The 16,414-nt window shown below is 39.1% G+C and overlaps 2 protein-coding genes across 7 annotated transcripts in view; both read right to left on the bottom strand.

Moving 5' to 3' along the window:
* sh2b3 (SH2B adaptor protein 3) overlaps window positions 1-5,694 on the bottom strand; it is a 63,757-nt gene extending 58,063 nt beyond the window's left edge. For 3 of the 5 annotated variants that reach the window (XM_034692944.1, XM_034692949.1, XM_034692945.1), the window contains exon 1: window positions 5,355-5,694. The gene's annotated coding sequence lies outside the window, so the exon portion shown is untranslated. Of the gene's footprint in view, window positions 1-5,350 lie in introns of all 5 variants that reach the window. The other 2 variants (XM_034692946.1, XM_034692948.1) reach the window with 2 other exon arrangements.
* Window positions 5,695-10,464: 4,770 nt separating this feature from the next.
* On the bottom strand, window positions 10,465-14,997 carry pheta1 (PH domain containing endocytic trafficking adaptor 1). Of its 2 annotated transcripts, none has more exons than XM_034692632.1 (3): window positions 14,879-14,997; window positions 14,265-14,379; window positions 10,465-13,642 (listed from the first exon to the last, which is right to left on the bottom strand). In XM_034692632.1, exons 2-3 carry the CDS (start codon window positions 14,288-14,290, stop codon window positions 12,712-12,714), a joined length of 957 nt encoding a protein of 318 aa, XP_034548523.1. In that variant the 5' UTR covers window positions 14,291-14,379; window positions 14,879-14,997; the 3' UTR covers window positions 10,465-12,711. The 2 variants fall into 2 exon arrangements, with proteins under 2 accessions (XP_034548523.1, XP_034548524.1); XM_034692633.1 differs by lacking the exon at window positions 14,879-14,997 and adding an exon at window positions 14,679-14,767.
* Between the last annotated feature and the right edge of the window lie 1,417 nt (window positions 14,998-16,414).

Genomic DNA, 16,414 nt, shown 5'->3' with positions numbered 1-16,414 from the left:
CACACTGTACGGGGGGTGAGTTTTTTTCTAACGTGACAGTTCAGAAGATATTAAGATTACAAGTTTTTGCCCAAATAAGGACATGACTGACTTGACTCTCGGGCGGGAGCACATAGCTGTTGGCTAAGAGGCTCAAACTCCACCTCTTTACGTCACACTATGCCTGGTTGAGTTCCACATTTCCAATATGGCTGCCGCCGTCGATTGGCTTCAATACAGCCCTCAGGAATAGAAGGGTGACGTCACGGATACGTCCATTATTTATACAGTCTATGGTGGAAACTAGTGTTTAGGACACACTAGCGCCCTTCCCTTTCCAGTGGTTGGGGAGTGTAATAACAGGTTTAAATATATCAACGTTTCATTGTACATTTGTCATATTTATATTGATAAAAATAATATAACAATAATATATTGACTGAAAAATTATTCTAGCCGTTTGTATGATCTCACAAAACTTTGAGATACTGATCATGACCAAAAAGTTCACCCCTACTTTTGGAAGTTTTCAGTGAACAGTTTGATGGATGGGATTGGATCATAACTTTCATTCTCAGTGTGTAAAAACAGAAACACCCAAAAATCCATTAATCTGCTGCATACAGAGAGCCAACAAGAACAGGCATTTAAAGCAACATCCTCACACTGCTGCAGCTAAATCAGGCCTGTAATCAACATTCTTTCAACCAAAGAACAGGGGAGCATTGGGGTAAACACACACACAAATACACACAGACACACACAGCCTCTAATTATTGGTGCTTTGGAGAAAAACACACAGGCATGCATGTCTGCCCCCCACCCCCAACCCACCCCAAAACACTGCACAAAGCGTGCACACACACGCAAGAACTTAACCCCACTATATCCCTTATGTGTGCCTGTCTGTATGTGTGTGCATGTATGAGTGTGTGTATGTGTGTGTTTGTGGTGTGAATCCAGAGTTAAGACTGAGATTTTTAGGATTAGCTGTTAGGGTGGCCAAGTGTTCTGCAAGTCACTTCTCCTAGACTGCAAGAAAACATGTGTTACATAGCAGATTGTCCCCACTGACACCAGGAAAGAGCTCTCTTTTTCTTCCATTTCCTGCCCTAATTTGTGTTTTCCATCTTTCTCAGTCATTCCTCTTCTTTCAGATTTTAACTTCTGTCTGTCTGCAAATTAATCTCTACTGTTCCTCTCTTCCTCCCTCCTTTTAGTTCCCTTTTTCTTGGAACCCCTGAGGGAAGAAGAAGAAGAGCTGGCGACTGATAACATCACAGTTAAAGACATGGAACCATGACATCGTATGATCCACAGCTGAAAGACAATGTTTCTGCCTATTATACATTTTCTTTACTTTTCTTCAAGTCTGCAGCATCACATACATTAAAACATATTAGAAGCAGATATGCTCAAAGCCTCAATTCATTGAAAAAGTTACTGTGATGAAACTACAACTCCACACACGTTTATTTCTCTCTCAGACAATACCAAGAAAGTATTAAGTTGTGGTGCATAAAAATCCCCAGGAACATAATCATGTCAAGTTGGAGAAAATCCTATTACATTCATGCTGAACTAGTGTCATCCCCCTGTCTTGGGAAAGTCCAAGATTTTTCTACTGTAAATGTAGAGCAGGAATTACTTTCATTATCTAATAATGCCGTGTTAATGGCATTTCACAATATGGTATATTATATTGTATGTGTATGTACACTTGTGAATAAGTGGGTATGTAGGTTTGTATATGAACGTTTGTGTGTGTGTATACATGTGCATACTATGGGTGCACATGTGTGTATGTATGTACATGTATATGTATGGTTGTGTGAGAATAAGTGTATCTAGATGTGTGTGTGTAGGAATATATGTAGTACTATTATATTAAGCAATAAGTTAAAATATATATATATATATATATAAATGCTTTTATTAATTGCCATTATTAATTAATTGATTAATAATGGAGAGAAGGATACTGGAGGAAAGTAGACGTGGCCTCAATGCATATGTGGGTGAAGGAGATGGCATCACGCATTGTATTGGAATGACTTCCATATATTGTCAGGGGACAGGGGGGAGATTTTCAAGAAATATGGTCACCTTTAATTGAATTTCTCGGACGTTACGAAGCCAATTAACTGAAAAATGGTGCCGAGTGGTGTGTTGTGTATTTACTTATTTTATTTCATTACTATTATTATTATTATTTTTTTTGCTTTATTTTATTATTCATGTATTATTCTATTCTATTTTACTCATTTTCATTTATTTATTTGGAGGGATTATGTTGTTGGTTTAATGTATATTTTATGTCAATTGTACCATTATTAATAGTCTTGCCACATAAAACACAATAAATATTTTGTTGAAAAAAATAATAATAATGGAGAAGGAGTGGGATTTAATCAATCAATCAATCTTTATTTGTATAGCGCCAAATCACAACAAGCGTTATCTTAAGACGCTTTTACAAACATAGCAGGTCTAGACCACTCTATGTCAAATTATGAACAGAGACCCAACATCAAGACAGGGTAAGACTCAGTCTTACCCCACCTTAATCCACCATGAGCATTGCACATCGCAGTATTTAGCTAGATACAGCGGTGAGGAAAAACTTCCTTTTAAAAGGCAGAAACCTCAGGCAGAACCAAACTCATGTGAGACAGACATCTGCCTCGACCGATTCTAATTTTGACTTCTTCACACTCCTTTTTGGATATGTGAATACAATTCATATTAGTGAGGATACAGTTGATTATTATCACTATGATTACTATGATTGTCATTATTATTATTTTTTCATTTTATATAACATTTGTTTTTTTGTCTTTTTGGTGTCTTACATGTTCAAATGAAACACTATCAATCAATAATGGTTGTTATGAAAGTTGTAGGATTTACTGTATTTGTGTGAAGCAACCTACTTATCTATTCATTACCGAGCATGAGAGAACTGAAAACAGCAACAAAATGTCCCAACTGTAAAAAAAAAAAAAGGAAGTCTGTAAGGGAGTAAACACTTTTCTGAAATTCATCATAAATATTTGTGACTCTATGTTCCAGTCAGGGACTTTTAACTGCACTGAACCTTTAAATCATAGTCAACTTTCTGTCTGGGGCGGGCAGTCGCCACGAAAAATGCTATGTAGGGTTTAGCTACTTCCCCACCCTCGAGGCATGTTTTCTCTGTAGTTTGTGCTTCAGTGAGTCAAGGTGTTACAACTGTGACATCTCAATGACTGAAACAACGAAGAATGCCGACCTCAGCCTGGTGCTGGGATTACTGCAGAGGATAAAAACGCACCATACAAACATACCCGTGTCTGTCTTAGATCATGGACAGTTTTTAAAGAGTGCCTGGCTGTGTGGCACACCTGCTGACTGAATTTAAGAGTGTGTAACACAAAGACTTATGATGCAATGGCACATTATATTACCCCGTTAAATATTAAAGTTACAGAGTTGTTTTATCTCAGTATAAGCATTTGATTTGGTAGGTATTTACTAACTAAATGAACTGATTTCGGACAAATAATTATTGAAAAATGTTGATTGACTTCCAATAAAATAATGCACTACATCAAAAAGTGTAGCAGCAACCATAAACTGACCTAACAATAAATAAATAAACAAAAAATGCATTGTTTACTGTACCCGTTAACTATAGTTACAGATATAGTTGATATTCCTATATACTTTAAGGACAGCACAAATACACAGATTATAACATCTGCCTTTGTTTATTTCTCCAGAAGGCAGACAGGGGTGATAGTACAACATGCCTACACCAGCTAATACAAGTGATAGTTGTGGCACCAACCACATTTTTTAGCCATGTTGTTTAATCAGCTAACATAAGACTGGGTCAGATCAGACTGGGTCCTGTTGCATACACTTGATGGAAATGTGTCCAGCAGATGAACTTTTGGAACACACTGGGAATAGATCTGTGTAAAATATGGACGTAGTATCCGTGACGTCACCCATCTGTTTCTGTGATTGTGACGTAAAGAGGCTTAGTTTGAGCTTCCTCGCCAACAGCTACAGTGTTCCCGCCTGCCAATCAAGTCAGCTGTGCCTCTCATTGGAAGACTCGTAATCTCAATATCTTCGAAAGTGCCATGTTAGAAAAAAATTCACTTCCTGTACAGTGTGAGCTATCCAGACTACACTTGTCTTTTGTACCAGGCTGTAAACATGTTTATTTCTGCTGTAAAGATCGTCTTTTTCGAATTGTGTGTATGTGGTTTCCGGTACTTCCGGAGCCAGCCTCAAGTGGATCCTCAATGAACTGCAGTTTTTAGCACTTCCGCATTGGACTCATATTTTTAGACCGGAGGTTGCCACTTGGAATAGATACTATGACCTGTCAGGTCAGCACTTTTATGCCCAGTGATGTAAAAAATGATCTGTATTATGTACATACGTTTAAGTTCCAGCACTCCACAAAACATTGCAGGAAAAAAATATATATATTGCCTTCAAAGCATCCTTGATATCGTCCTGCACACACACACACACACACACACACACACACACACACACACACAATCAAGTAGACATGAATAGAAGTGATCCCTTCCACAACACTAAAATGACTGTTTTGATTCACTGCTGATACACACAGCCTGGTATTGTTAAACTAAGCTGCTGCTCCCCACTTGTTCCCGTGCTCCATCCATAGTCATAAGGGCGATCACTGACCCGAGCACACGCACACTCACGCGTGGGATAAGCACAATAAACATCTGTCTCTCCAACATACAACAATGACGTTTCGCAGAGCGCAGTGTTAATCTGAGGCTTATTTAGTGAGGATAATAAGTGTCTATTTTAAGGTCTGGCTCCATGTCTGGCCCATTCACATATAGTCTCTCTTCAGGTTTCATATTGCGACATCACTGCTGAATGATTTGCGCCAAATATTGTGTAAAAGGAGAAAGAAATGCACAAACACTCACAGCACCTTTTAGTTGTAAAAAGCACGTGTCGTGTGCATCTTCTGATCAAGCTATCCTCTTTGCTGTGACTGTAAGCTGCTCAAGAGGACGAAATCCGACTATGGGAGTGTGACAGTTTTTGGGGGGAGAAATAGAACTTTATGGGCAGAAAAGTCTGAACCAGCACATCCGAACCGAGTCTAACAGAAGCAAGGTCCTTTAAAGTTTGCACAGAAGCATTTTTTTGGACGTTTTTTGTTGAAGAAAAGTGTATTTATTTATCTAAGGAAGGTATGTCCACATTACTTCAGTGGTCCGTCATTTTGGGGGTTTTCGCCCCATGTGCTTAACATTTACAAACAAGAGAGGTGAATTTCAAAGCACTTTTTTAGGTGAGCAGAAAATGAAACATGACAACATACTCACATTCTCCGTTATCTCGGATGGGAACCCACCGCAGCACGACGACTAACCAACAAGTTGGACTTTGCATAACGGAAGTGTGTCGAGAAGCATCTAAAGTAAGTCAAAACGACGGCGGAGAGGAGCGAGAGAAACTGGACACCGGAGGAGAAGCTGCGTGTCAAAGAGCCCGTCGCTGTCTCTCTCATGGTGAGTGCACAAGACAGTTCCTTAAAGCACAAAAAAAAAGAGGAAAGAAAACTTTTAGCCACGAACTTGACGCTGTAAAAAGTGGCGACTCATTTCCGTTGTCAAAAAATGTGCCGCGGTCCAGCTTATGCATCAAGTCGACGGAATATCAACAGAGCTTCCGGTTCTTCCCTTTCAAAATATGTGACAGAGCACAAGGGGGGGGGGGGGGGGGGGGGGGGGGGGGGGGGGGGGGACCGGAAACAATGGCAGGGTATCCTTTGGTACAGTCTTTGAGGAGGTCAGAAACATGTTTATCTTTTTGCTTTCTGTTTAGTTCCTCCAGTGTACATATACTGTTGTGTATAAGCTGTTTCTTAATTGTTGGTAATATATTATTTCTTGGACATATAAATTACTGTTATATTGTTTTTTTTGGGCTACATTTTTAAATATATATTTAAAATGTCTCCTATTTGTATTTCCTTTGAGTTCTTCTTAAAATTGGTAATAAATGTCTGCTTTCTAAAAATCTATCTGTTTCATATCATCTCTGACTGAACCATATTAATACATAAATATAAATTAAAAAAAATGTTTTTTTAAGACTTTCAAATGACCAAATCTCCAAAAATCATCAGGCGGTGGCCAGAACAGGCGATGCTCCCTTTCAGACAGCGCATCAACGCACATACAGATTTCAATGTGAAAAAGTAAAAATGATTAAAGGAATTCTGTTCAGACTGAAATTGTGGGCGTGGGACACTGTCAAGTTTGGAGGTTTTCTTGTCAATCTGCCAGAAACTTGGAACATTTGCACCACCTAAGCCAGCGTATACTCTCAGATCATGCTGTCGCATCACGTGGGAACTAATATCAGGCGGCTCACGTATGTGGCGGCGGCTCACGTAGGCGGCGGCTGCGGATGTGCGAGGGCCCGTTCATCGCCGCTTGCGGCTTTAATTTATTATTATTATTCCTTATTTATTGAGGAAGACCAATCACTTTACTGTCAGCATTTATTCTACAGCAGAATGTAACATGTATACAGTGGTGGACAAAGTACACAGCTTCATTACTGAAGTCAAAGTATAGATACTCCAGGTCAAATATTACCCCAATACAAGTGAGAGTTGCTCTGTCAAATTATTCCTCGAGTGAAAGTATTAAAGTACTTGCTTTGAAAAATACTCAAGTATTCAAAGTACTTCTTAAATTCGTAAATCTTTAAACGTTGGATTTTCACAAAGCATGATGGCAGTCAAGAATACATAGGAGTACATTCTGTTAAATCATGTTTATTTAGAATAAAAGAATTGAAATCTCCAAAAAGTATAGAATGGAATAAAAACAGCAACTAAGTCACTCCAAGCACAAACAACTGAGTTTGAAATGTTCACCCGGAATGAAACAAATGTTGCGTAGCTCAACACACTTTCTCAGGTTGGACTTTGAATTTTTGTACGTTTGTACGTTTGTGCAGAGTGGGAAACAGGGAGAACATTTCAAACGATACACATCATTCTTCATTTTAAAAACCAAATGCTGAAGATATGGCCATGGGGGCTCAGGTGGAGAATTATAGGATCAGATTTCAGAAAAGAGAAGGAAATTCATGGGCTGACTTCAAAGCAAAAGTAGTTAGTAACTAGAGCACTGATAGAAATGTAGTGGAGTTAAAAGTACAATAATTGTCTTTCAAATGTAGTGGAGTAAAAGTAATAATTACCCACAAAAAATAATACTCAAGTAAAGTACAGATACTCAAAAAATGTACTTAAGTACAGTACTCAAGTAAATTGACTCTGTCACTGTCCACCACTGCATGTATAGAAGGCAAAACATACCTGATAGTTTTACAGCAATTTGGCTCTTTAAATATTTTTTCAGGGAACTTAAGACATACAACAGAACATGAGAAGATTACATTTTTAAGGTATAGATCAGGGGTGTCGAACTAATTTCATTTCAGGGGCCACATACAGACCAATTTGATCTCAAGTGGGCCGGACCAGTAAAATCATAACATAACCTATAAATAAAAACTCAATTTTTTTCTTTTTGTTTTAGTCAAGCGGCAACCTCCGGTCTCAAACTATGAAGCCCATGCGGAAGTGTTATAAACTGCAATTCATCGAGAATCCGCTTGAGGCTGACTGCAGAAACACCGGAAACCACATAGACACAGATTAAAAAAGACGATCTTTGCAGCATTAATAAACATGTTTACAGCCTGGTTCAAAAGACGGCTTGGCTCTACATAGCTAATTTCTCTATCGGCACACATGCTTCAATACAGCTCTCAGCAACAGATGGGTGACGTCACAGATACTAAGTCTATGAATTTCCACCGGATGATGCAAACTGCAAATATTCTTTTTCCTCACTTTGAGAAAAAAAAGTCCACGAGCACTGTTCAGGTGCCCTCTGTCAGCCATTTGATTGTAGGACAAATTTGAAATAGCAGTCACTTTTATTTAAAAATTGCAATTAATGTCTTCTCTGTAATTTGAAAAGTCATGCCGTGAGCCGGATTGGAACCTCTGGCGAGCTGGTTTTGGCCAGCGGGTCGTATGTTTGACACCCCTGGTGTAGATGGAAGGGATGAAAAAATCAAATAAAGAGCAAGCCATAGAAATGAACCATATCTTCACTCCTTCACTACATTCAATCAGGTGAAAGTGTGGCAAAAATCAGTTAAAGTTGAAGTCATTCTTTAAAATGTATCTGCAAAAGTACATTTGAAGTAATTTCACATTAGTACACAAAAGTAAAAGTGGTCATTTCAAAATGAAACTGGCTCTGACTCTGCTACTGTATTACATATAGTTATATTTTTATTGATGCATTAAAGCTGCTGTTGGTAGAAATTGTGTAAAAAACGTTACTTTTTTTTCTGCTGGGTTCGGAGAAAAGGTATAATACCCGTAGGTACTCATTAGTAAGTGAAGTAATTTGAGACTATTGCGAAATTTCTGCGTTTTCCAATGTCTTTGTATCAAGCAATGTTATAATTCCCCTTGTTCCCGTTATGACGGACCAATCATAGCTAATCTCCAAACCTCCGTCCTGATTGGTTAAGGGGCGGCCCCTACTACGTCATCTGATTGGGTATGAGGTATGTGGATATGAGTCCGGCACTATCTTGACTGCACAAGCCGATCTGTGTTGGGGGGCTAAGAGGAAATCTGGTTGGGAGGGATAATGTTGACATTCAAGTCCCTCTCTGAACAGATGTTTACTCTGTGACTACCAACAGCAGCTTTAACATTGAAACTACATTTCTTTTATGTCATCTATAGCCTACTGTTAGAGAGGAGTTAAGTAGATTTATACTTGAGAATTGAGAATAATTAATAGTTAAAAGGGAAGTATAATACTTTTTACTCCAATTCATCAAACATTGATACATTTTAGTTAGCATTGTACTTCAATAGCACATTAAACCAAAAAATAAACAGAAGCCTGCTCAAAGTAGTCTGATTCAGCCCCACTTTGACCTAATGCAACATGAAACACATGCAGAAAGTAATGATCTAGTAATGATATAATAAATCCACATAACATACAGTATTCTGCAATGGGCCATTTGCTTTTCTTCTGAGAGAAAATGCTGATGCATTTACTTTGTTCTGTTTCACAATATTTTGCGTGTGCTGAACAAGCTACTCTAAACTGTGTTGTTCTCCTGCATTATAAAGAATCCAACCACCTCCCTCAACACTGCTGTTGGGCACTGCCTCATTGTTGCTGATACGAGTGATTTATGTATTAGTGCCTGGCATTCAAAAGTAAAATATCTCTTACCACAGAATGCTTAATTGATTTTACAGTTCATGAATGGCCTTTTACTTGAATGGCTAATATTATGTTTCTTGTTCATTTTGTTTCAGCCCTAGAGCAATCTTTTTCCTAGCAAGTGGACAATTATTTGCCCACATTTTATTATAATTTCATAGATATGCAGTTTTGTTTTTATGGCTTTATGTGTATCTAATCCAATAAACATCTGTAATTTTTCCTGTCCGAAAAAGATATACACAGAACACAATAAATTGCAAGAACTTCTTATTTTTTCCTTCATTTCCTTAATGTACAGCTAATAAATAGCAAGAAAGCAATAAGATCTTAAAATATTATTACCAGTTTGTAATAAAAAATACTGCAGTCCAACACAACAATACTTTAAATGCAAAAATAATGTCATGAATGCTTTAATGCTATTTTATGTAATGAAATGGTGGAAGATATTTACTTAATCATACTATTATTAATTCTGCTTCATCTGTATCGCTGCAGGAGGGCTGTATTACACATGTTCTTTGCTATACAAGGCAATAAAAATCAATTTCTAAAAGGATAAAAGTTTTATCAACTCTTCTTTTTTTCTCTTTCAAGAAAAACTCATCATTAAAGACTTTACAAAAGCAGGATTTTAACAGGGTTCCTGTATTAAATTGTAGTAATTCGGCCAGAATGCACCATAAAGGTTCAGTATCCAAAGTCAAGGGTTTGAGGGTAGAGTTCAAAGCTGTGGCACAGCGACACCTGGTGATGAATAGGCAGAATAGCAGTCAGGATGAGTGGCTTATTAACACCAGAAATAATTAATGGTCACCAAGATATTATAATTGTCTAAAAAAAAATAGACACCCAGTGCAGGTGGTGGCTGACAGGAGAATTATGGCCAAGCTGTCGTCTCTGATGGACATTTTATATATATATATATATATATATATATATATATATATATATATATATTATTGTTAGAATCCTTGCACTGTACACCTTCTTATTTGCTTCTGTAACTCTGTGAATTTCCCTGTTGTGGGATGAATAAAGGAGTATCTTATCTTAAATCGTATCTTTCATAAAGAATGAAACAGTTCTTCATTATAATGACAAATGAGACAACCAATATTGTGATCACAGGAAACACAACTGATAACATATTCAAAGATTTTATTAAGTGTTTTCCATCTTTATAGTACCATATCAGGACAATATGTGAAATATGAATGGTTTTTAAATTAGTGCTCATATGAGTGCAATAACGTTAATTTCTTTCTGTTTATCGCCATCATTTTGGAAAACAATTTGTGAATAAAGTTATTGTGCATTTAAATGTCTTCCTTTGGCACTCCTGAATAAAGATAGATACCATTATCATTCATATGATTATTTGACACATTCATAATTACCTTTCTGTATTATTACAATAACAGAAAGACATACACATCATCCTTGATTACACTAAATGTCTTCTGGAATGACTAAAATTGGCACTGGAATAATGATTTTGGATAATATGTGTGAAAAGCATAGGGCCACCAAAAACACTGCATCAACGCTGTAGTCCCGCTTCCCACGATGTCAATTCCATACAAGACAAGCGTACAACAGTAATCATAGTGCTGTGCAATGATGCAGACTGAAGGAACAGAGTCATTGTCAAAAAGTGATTGCAACAACATGAGCTTTTGAATTAAAGCGAAAAACAGTAGTACAGTTAAGACAAGGGAAAAGTGAAACCCTCCCATCAATGTAAAACTACTGTATGGTAATGTTTGCAAGGCATTAAAGGAGTTGTAAGGATAACATAAGGCACGATAAAACCAAAGTGTAAACAGCTAAGATATGATTGGAGATACAAATACAGTAAGAGCAGTTGCTTTAAGAGGGTCTATTCAGCTGACTGCTGGTGTTAATTTCCAACATGGAATAGTAAATATATATATATACATATAACAAGAGGTTAAATGTTCAAACACACTGTTGTCCTCTTACACTTTCACCCATTCATTAACATTCAGATAAATCAGCTGTTACACACAAACCAACAGTATGAAATGAAAAAGAGAGTATCTGATTGTTTGATGTGGAATTAAAAGCATAATTAAAACAAGTGTTAAGCCCTGTGAAGTCCAGGATGTAAAACACAAGAGTCAATGGAGAAGTAAGTGACAAGCATTCTTATGACACGGCATCATCTGGCTGATGGCTAACAAGAGCTAAAAATACCAGAGTGCTGCTCTGAGCGGGGCGTCCAGCTCCGACTACGGTCCCCAATGACTGAGGAGAGAGAGAGAGGAATCTATGACCTCGGCATCCACGGGGCCTCTGAGCTTGAGCTGTGCCCCAGTGGGAGGATTGAGAAGAATCAGGACTCATGTTCTTCCACAACACATCTTATCCCTGGAGAATCACGCGTGTTTCTCTTCAGGTCAATCTATTTAAGCGATCACAGAGTTTTTCAGGTTGTTTGGAGCAGCAGGAAAGTCAAAATGCTCTTCTTTTTTTTTTTTTTAAAAAGAAGAGATTTACTTCCTGCTGCTTTTTCTGTTAGATTGTAAAAGTGTTTTCAAATGAACAAAGCTTTACTCTTTAATTCTCTTTTTTGGCTGACAGTGCTAGATCATGAGGAGTTTGGAATTTAGTTTTATCATGGCGAGAGGAAACCTTGGCACCAATCTTTCCAGTACCATAATCGTTGTCATTTGAATGTATCAATACCACAACTTACCAACTTTTGTGCAATTTCTAGAGATTATCTTTTATGTGGCTTTCTATATTTATCAGACAATAACAGACTCATCACTTCCCTCCGGTAAAACGTCTTAACTCTGGTGATTTTAGCTGTTAATCCTTGTAATTTGGGTGTTTTTTGAGTCATGCTAAGCACTCTTGTTTGCATGTTAGCTGTAGGAAAACATAAGTTTAAATCAAGGCTTCTGTAACTTTAAATAAACTGGACCGGAAGAAAAAAAATGAATATAACTCTGGCAATATAAAAAAATCAGTCAATAAGAAATTATCTGCTGCATAGCCAAATCTGCTACTCTCTTGCATCTCTTGATTAAAACTGGTGATGTTGATTGCTAACAACACTTTAAAAAGTATTCTTAACATTTTACTTGTACTCAGCTGTCAAAAGAATATACATAACTTATGTTAAGAATGATTTCTACTTTCTAGGATTGTATGTGGATAGTGTTGATGTTTAAGACAGATTGATTCCCCTGTGCCTGACAAGATCTGAAATCAATCAAAATTTTTCATTCGTCTGTTATGATTGGTTTTAAGACTGAAAGTTGTGATCAAGTCTGTGTTTTCAGGATGTACCAATGCAGATTGTTCTAAAAGGAATGATATAACTGTGAAGAAATTAAAGAGATGATCCATCTCTTTGAGTTTACTGGCCCTGCAGCCACTGCACCCTCAGCTCCTCCACCTCCTTTCCGTACCAGTCGTGGAGTTTGGAGAAGCATCCTGTGCCTGGGGAGACGGGGCTTTCCAGAGACGCTCCCCTTCTCCTGGGTGGAACCGGTGGAGCCCTGACCCCATCAACAGCAGTCAGAGTGTGATTACCGGAGTCTTCACAAGCCTCCCAGGCCACACACGCTGTCTCAATAAAACCGTTACCCAAGGCAGCTTGTGGTTTACTCCATGAAACCCCGTTCTCCTTTGAGCACTCAGAGATGAGCTGCCCCTCATCCTGGAGACCCCTCTGGGCAGGGAAGAGGACTGAAGAGTTAGCGGCACTTGATGAAGATGATACAGAAGACATAGATGTTGATGAAGAGGACGCTCCCGACCTGGACCGTGCCACCTGGTTTCGCCTGGAGGCCTTGGGCCTGGCTTGCATACCTGCACCTCCAGCCCCGACACAGCTAGCTCCTGCAGCCTCCTGGATCTCCTCCAACTGCCTCTCAAGCTCCTTCACCACCAGCCTCATGTAGTCAAAGCTGGCCCTTGACAAGGCTTTCACCCAGGACTCCATGGCTGCTTGGTTCTCTGCAGCCATCTTGTACACTCGCGCTTTGGCACAGTCAAACTTGATGGCGAAGGCAAACTCCTCGGCTGACTCGCAGAGCTCCACGGTGCAGCCCTCCAGGACGATGACGCCGATGGGCTCTCGGCTGTCGCGCTCCTCGAAGTAGAAGAGCATGTTGCTCTTCAGGACAAACCAGCGACGGTGATAAGCAGTGTTGCGCTCACCCTTTTTAAACAGGAAGCCCGTCTTGTCTGGTGGGGAGTCGCATGTGGCGTAGTGCGCCACGCTGCGTTCGTTAAGCCTCATCTTCTTCCTCTCTCCTCCTTTCCTCAGTGGATTCTTTAGTGACCTAAAAGCCAGTTCAAAGAAAGGTCAACCCCAATTTGAACCAGAATAGCTCATACACTAGGATGTTGTAAGAGCCTGCAGTTTCTCTTCCAGGAATGTCACTTAAATGACAAGTTCAGATAAAATTCTTACTTAACTACTATCTACTCTTCTTTATCTCCTCTGTACCAGCCTTCAAGCTTTCACTTTCATTCAACCAGCCCGGTCACAAGCACAAGAGAAAGCACCTGAAACACTCTTGCCAAAGTAAAAGTAAACAGTATAGGATTTGTAGAACAGAACCGATGCAAAGTCCTGCCCTGCCCTGATGCTATGCTTGAATAACTTTAAATGCCGCCTTATACAACATGAAGAAACTGCTCATTAACTGGCATTTGATCACATGATCAGCTGCAAAGAACAGCTCAGACGTTTCCTTTGTATAAGCAACAATTTATCCCAGGTTAATCTAGTAATAATGAGTTAGTTTGCTAAGTATGGCTTAACAGTGGTGTAAGTTAATCGGTCTCATTTGAGGTTCACTTAATTTTTCTGTTTCAAGTTTGACATTTGATGTGTATTGCTTCAACCACAAGGTAACATTTAACAAAATCAAGTCCACATCACTGGATTGTTTTACTCACGTGATTATCTCATATCCAGCTGACATCGACCCTGCTCTCCCATCACATCTGGATCTGATAACTTAACACGCCATCCATCTTCTTTGGGTCATGTCTTTGTCTCTTCAAACTCAGGCTGCAATAGAAAATATGTTTACAATCGTTAACTTTAACATTAAGTTTGACTCTTTAGGCTTTGGATTGTATTTTGTCTGCTTTTTTAAAAACCCCATGTGGGTATAAGAGCCATGAGAACAGTTTGACGTCCAGTAATTGTCTGACATGAGGCTAACATGTTACTGTGTCGCTGTTTTTTCCATGTCTGAACGGATCCACTGACTCAGTCCTGCTGCAGACGAGGGATCACAAGCTTTTGACACATCAGCACTTTGAGGGGATTCATCACGGGGTAACTTACGGCAACAGTTCCCTTACCATTGGAAAGAAAAACTACAAATGGAGGCTGTCTGAAAGTTTGTTTCTGTGAGAACTAGCTGAACGCATTGAGCCACTTTGTTGAATACAAATGGACATCCAGCGTCAGCAGTTTCACCAAAACGCCACAGTTATCCTCTATCTGTGAATAGAAATCTATATTTATGACAGTTCAACGATAACTAGCTACTCTTTATTACCTTCAGATAAGTCCGACTTCTCCTGTCAGGAAGATAATATCCCCGCTGTTTATTTTTTCCCTTTTAATCTCTGTTCCTCCTTTCTTCCCCTTTCCTTCCTTCCTTCCATGTCACGTGACGCACGGGGAGGGCGCATGTTGTGTTATACTAGGCCAGCTCGAGTGGGCGGGGTCATTATGGTAGCTTTGCTGTCGTTATGTAAAACGGTACCCATCCGGATAAGCGGTAACTAAAAACAAGCACACCCTATCTTTGCCCTTGGAAGGTGGCACTTGATACAGCTGCTCCCAGCTGCTTCACCTGTAAAGATGGTGGAGGGACATTCTTTCCACGTTTTGACATATAGACGTCTTCAATACATATTATCCCAATTCAAACTAAGCTGTATTCAACAAGTAGATGTGCACACAACGTGTGACGAAAAAACTTGACTTGGGTTTCTCTCAATGTGGTTAAGATAATATAAGATAAGATAAGATGAAGAAGAAAGGTACTTTATTGATCCCCAGGGGGGAAATTCAATTTTTTCACTCATGCTATTTTTGACATGCTACACATACAGTGTTTTGGTATATACATACAAATGCACACACATGCAGTGAACATGCTTAGGGAGACATGTCAGAGTGAGGATACTGCCGTCAACCTGCACACCCCAAGCAGTTGGGGGTTCGGTGCCTTGCTCAAGGGCACCTCGGCAGTGCCCAGGCAGGTGAACCAGCACCTCTCCAGCCACCAGTCCATTTGCCAAACTTCGTCCATACTGGGACTCAAACCAGCAACCCTTCGGTTCTCAAGCCAAGTCCCTATGGACTGAGCTACTGCCGCCCCCAAGATAAGATAAGATAAGATAAGATAAGATAAGATAAGATAAGATATTAATTTATTCAGTTCAGGGGAAATTCAGTTGTTGCAGCAACCCAGACATAAGTACAATCAAGAAAAAGTTCCAATTAGTAAAATAATATAAGTAAAAATAAAAATAGATAAATACATATAGAATAAGATAGAATACAATTTAGATATATACAAATGTTACAAATGGTTTGAATAGTGGTAATTACAAGCAGTATTAAAAATGGTTGAGTAGTGACGGGTTGGCATGATGTGAATATGGTTGGTGATGACAGATTAAGCAATCAAGTTGTAGTTAATAATAATGTAATAAAAACATAATATGATATAGCAAAGATAATTATATAATGTAATGTAATATGCATTATAATGTCATCAGCAGTCAGAGAGTCAGTACGAGATGAGATGATGGAGTGGGACAGACAATGCAGGGATGGTATGGATCTATTCATTGGGGGGAAGGGGTCAGCATGGTGCAGTCTGTGGCCTCCGTTACTGTTTAACCGTCTGATGGCAGGGGGCACAAAGGAGCACCTGAAGCTTTCAGTCTTGCACCGTGGTGGGATGATGCGTTGACTCAACAAGCTCCCAATCAGTCACAGCTCATCGTGGAGAGGGTGAGAGGGGTTGTCCAAGATGGCTCGCAGTTTGTCCATCAACCTCCTCTCAGTCACTGACTCC

This window comes from Notolabrus celidotus, chromosome 9 (genome assembly GCF_009762535.1).
Source record: "Notolabrus celidotus isolate fNotCel1 chromosome 9, fNotCel1.pri, whole genome shotgun sequence".
Lineage (NCBI taxonomy): Eukaryota > Metazoa > Chordata > Actinopteri > Labriformes > Labridae > Notolabrus > Notolabrus celidotus.
The sequence above is the reverse complement of the archived record's forward strand: the minus strand, read 5'-3'. Positions and strand labels throughout refer to the sequence as shown.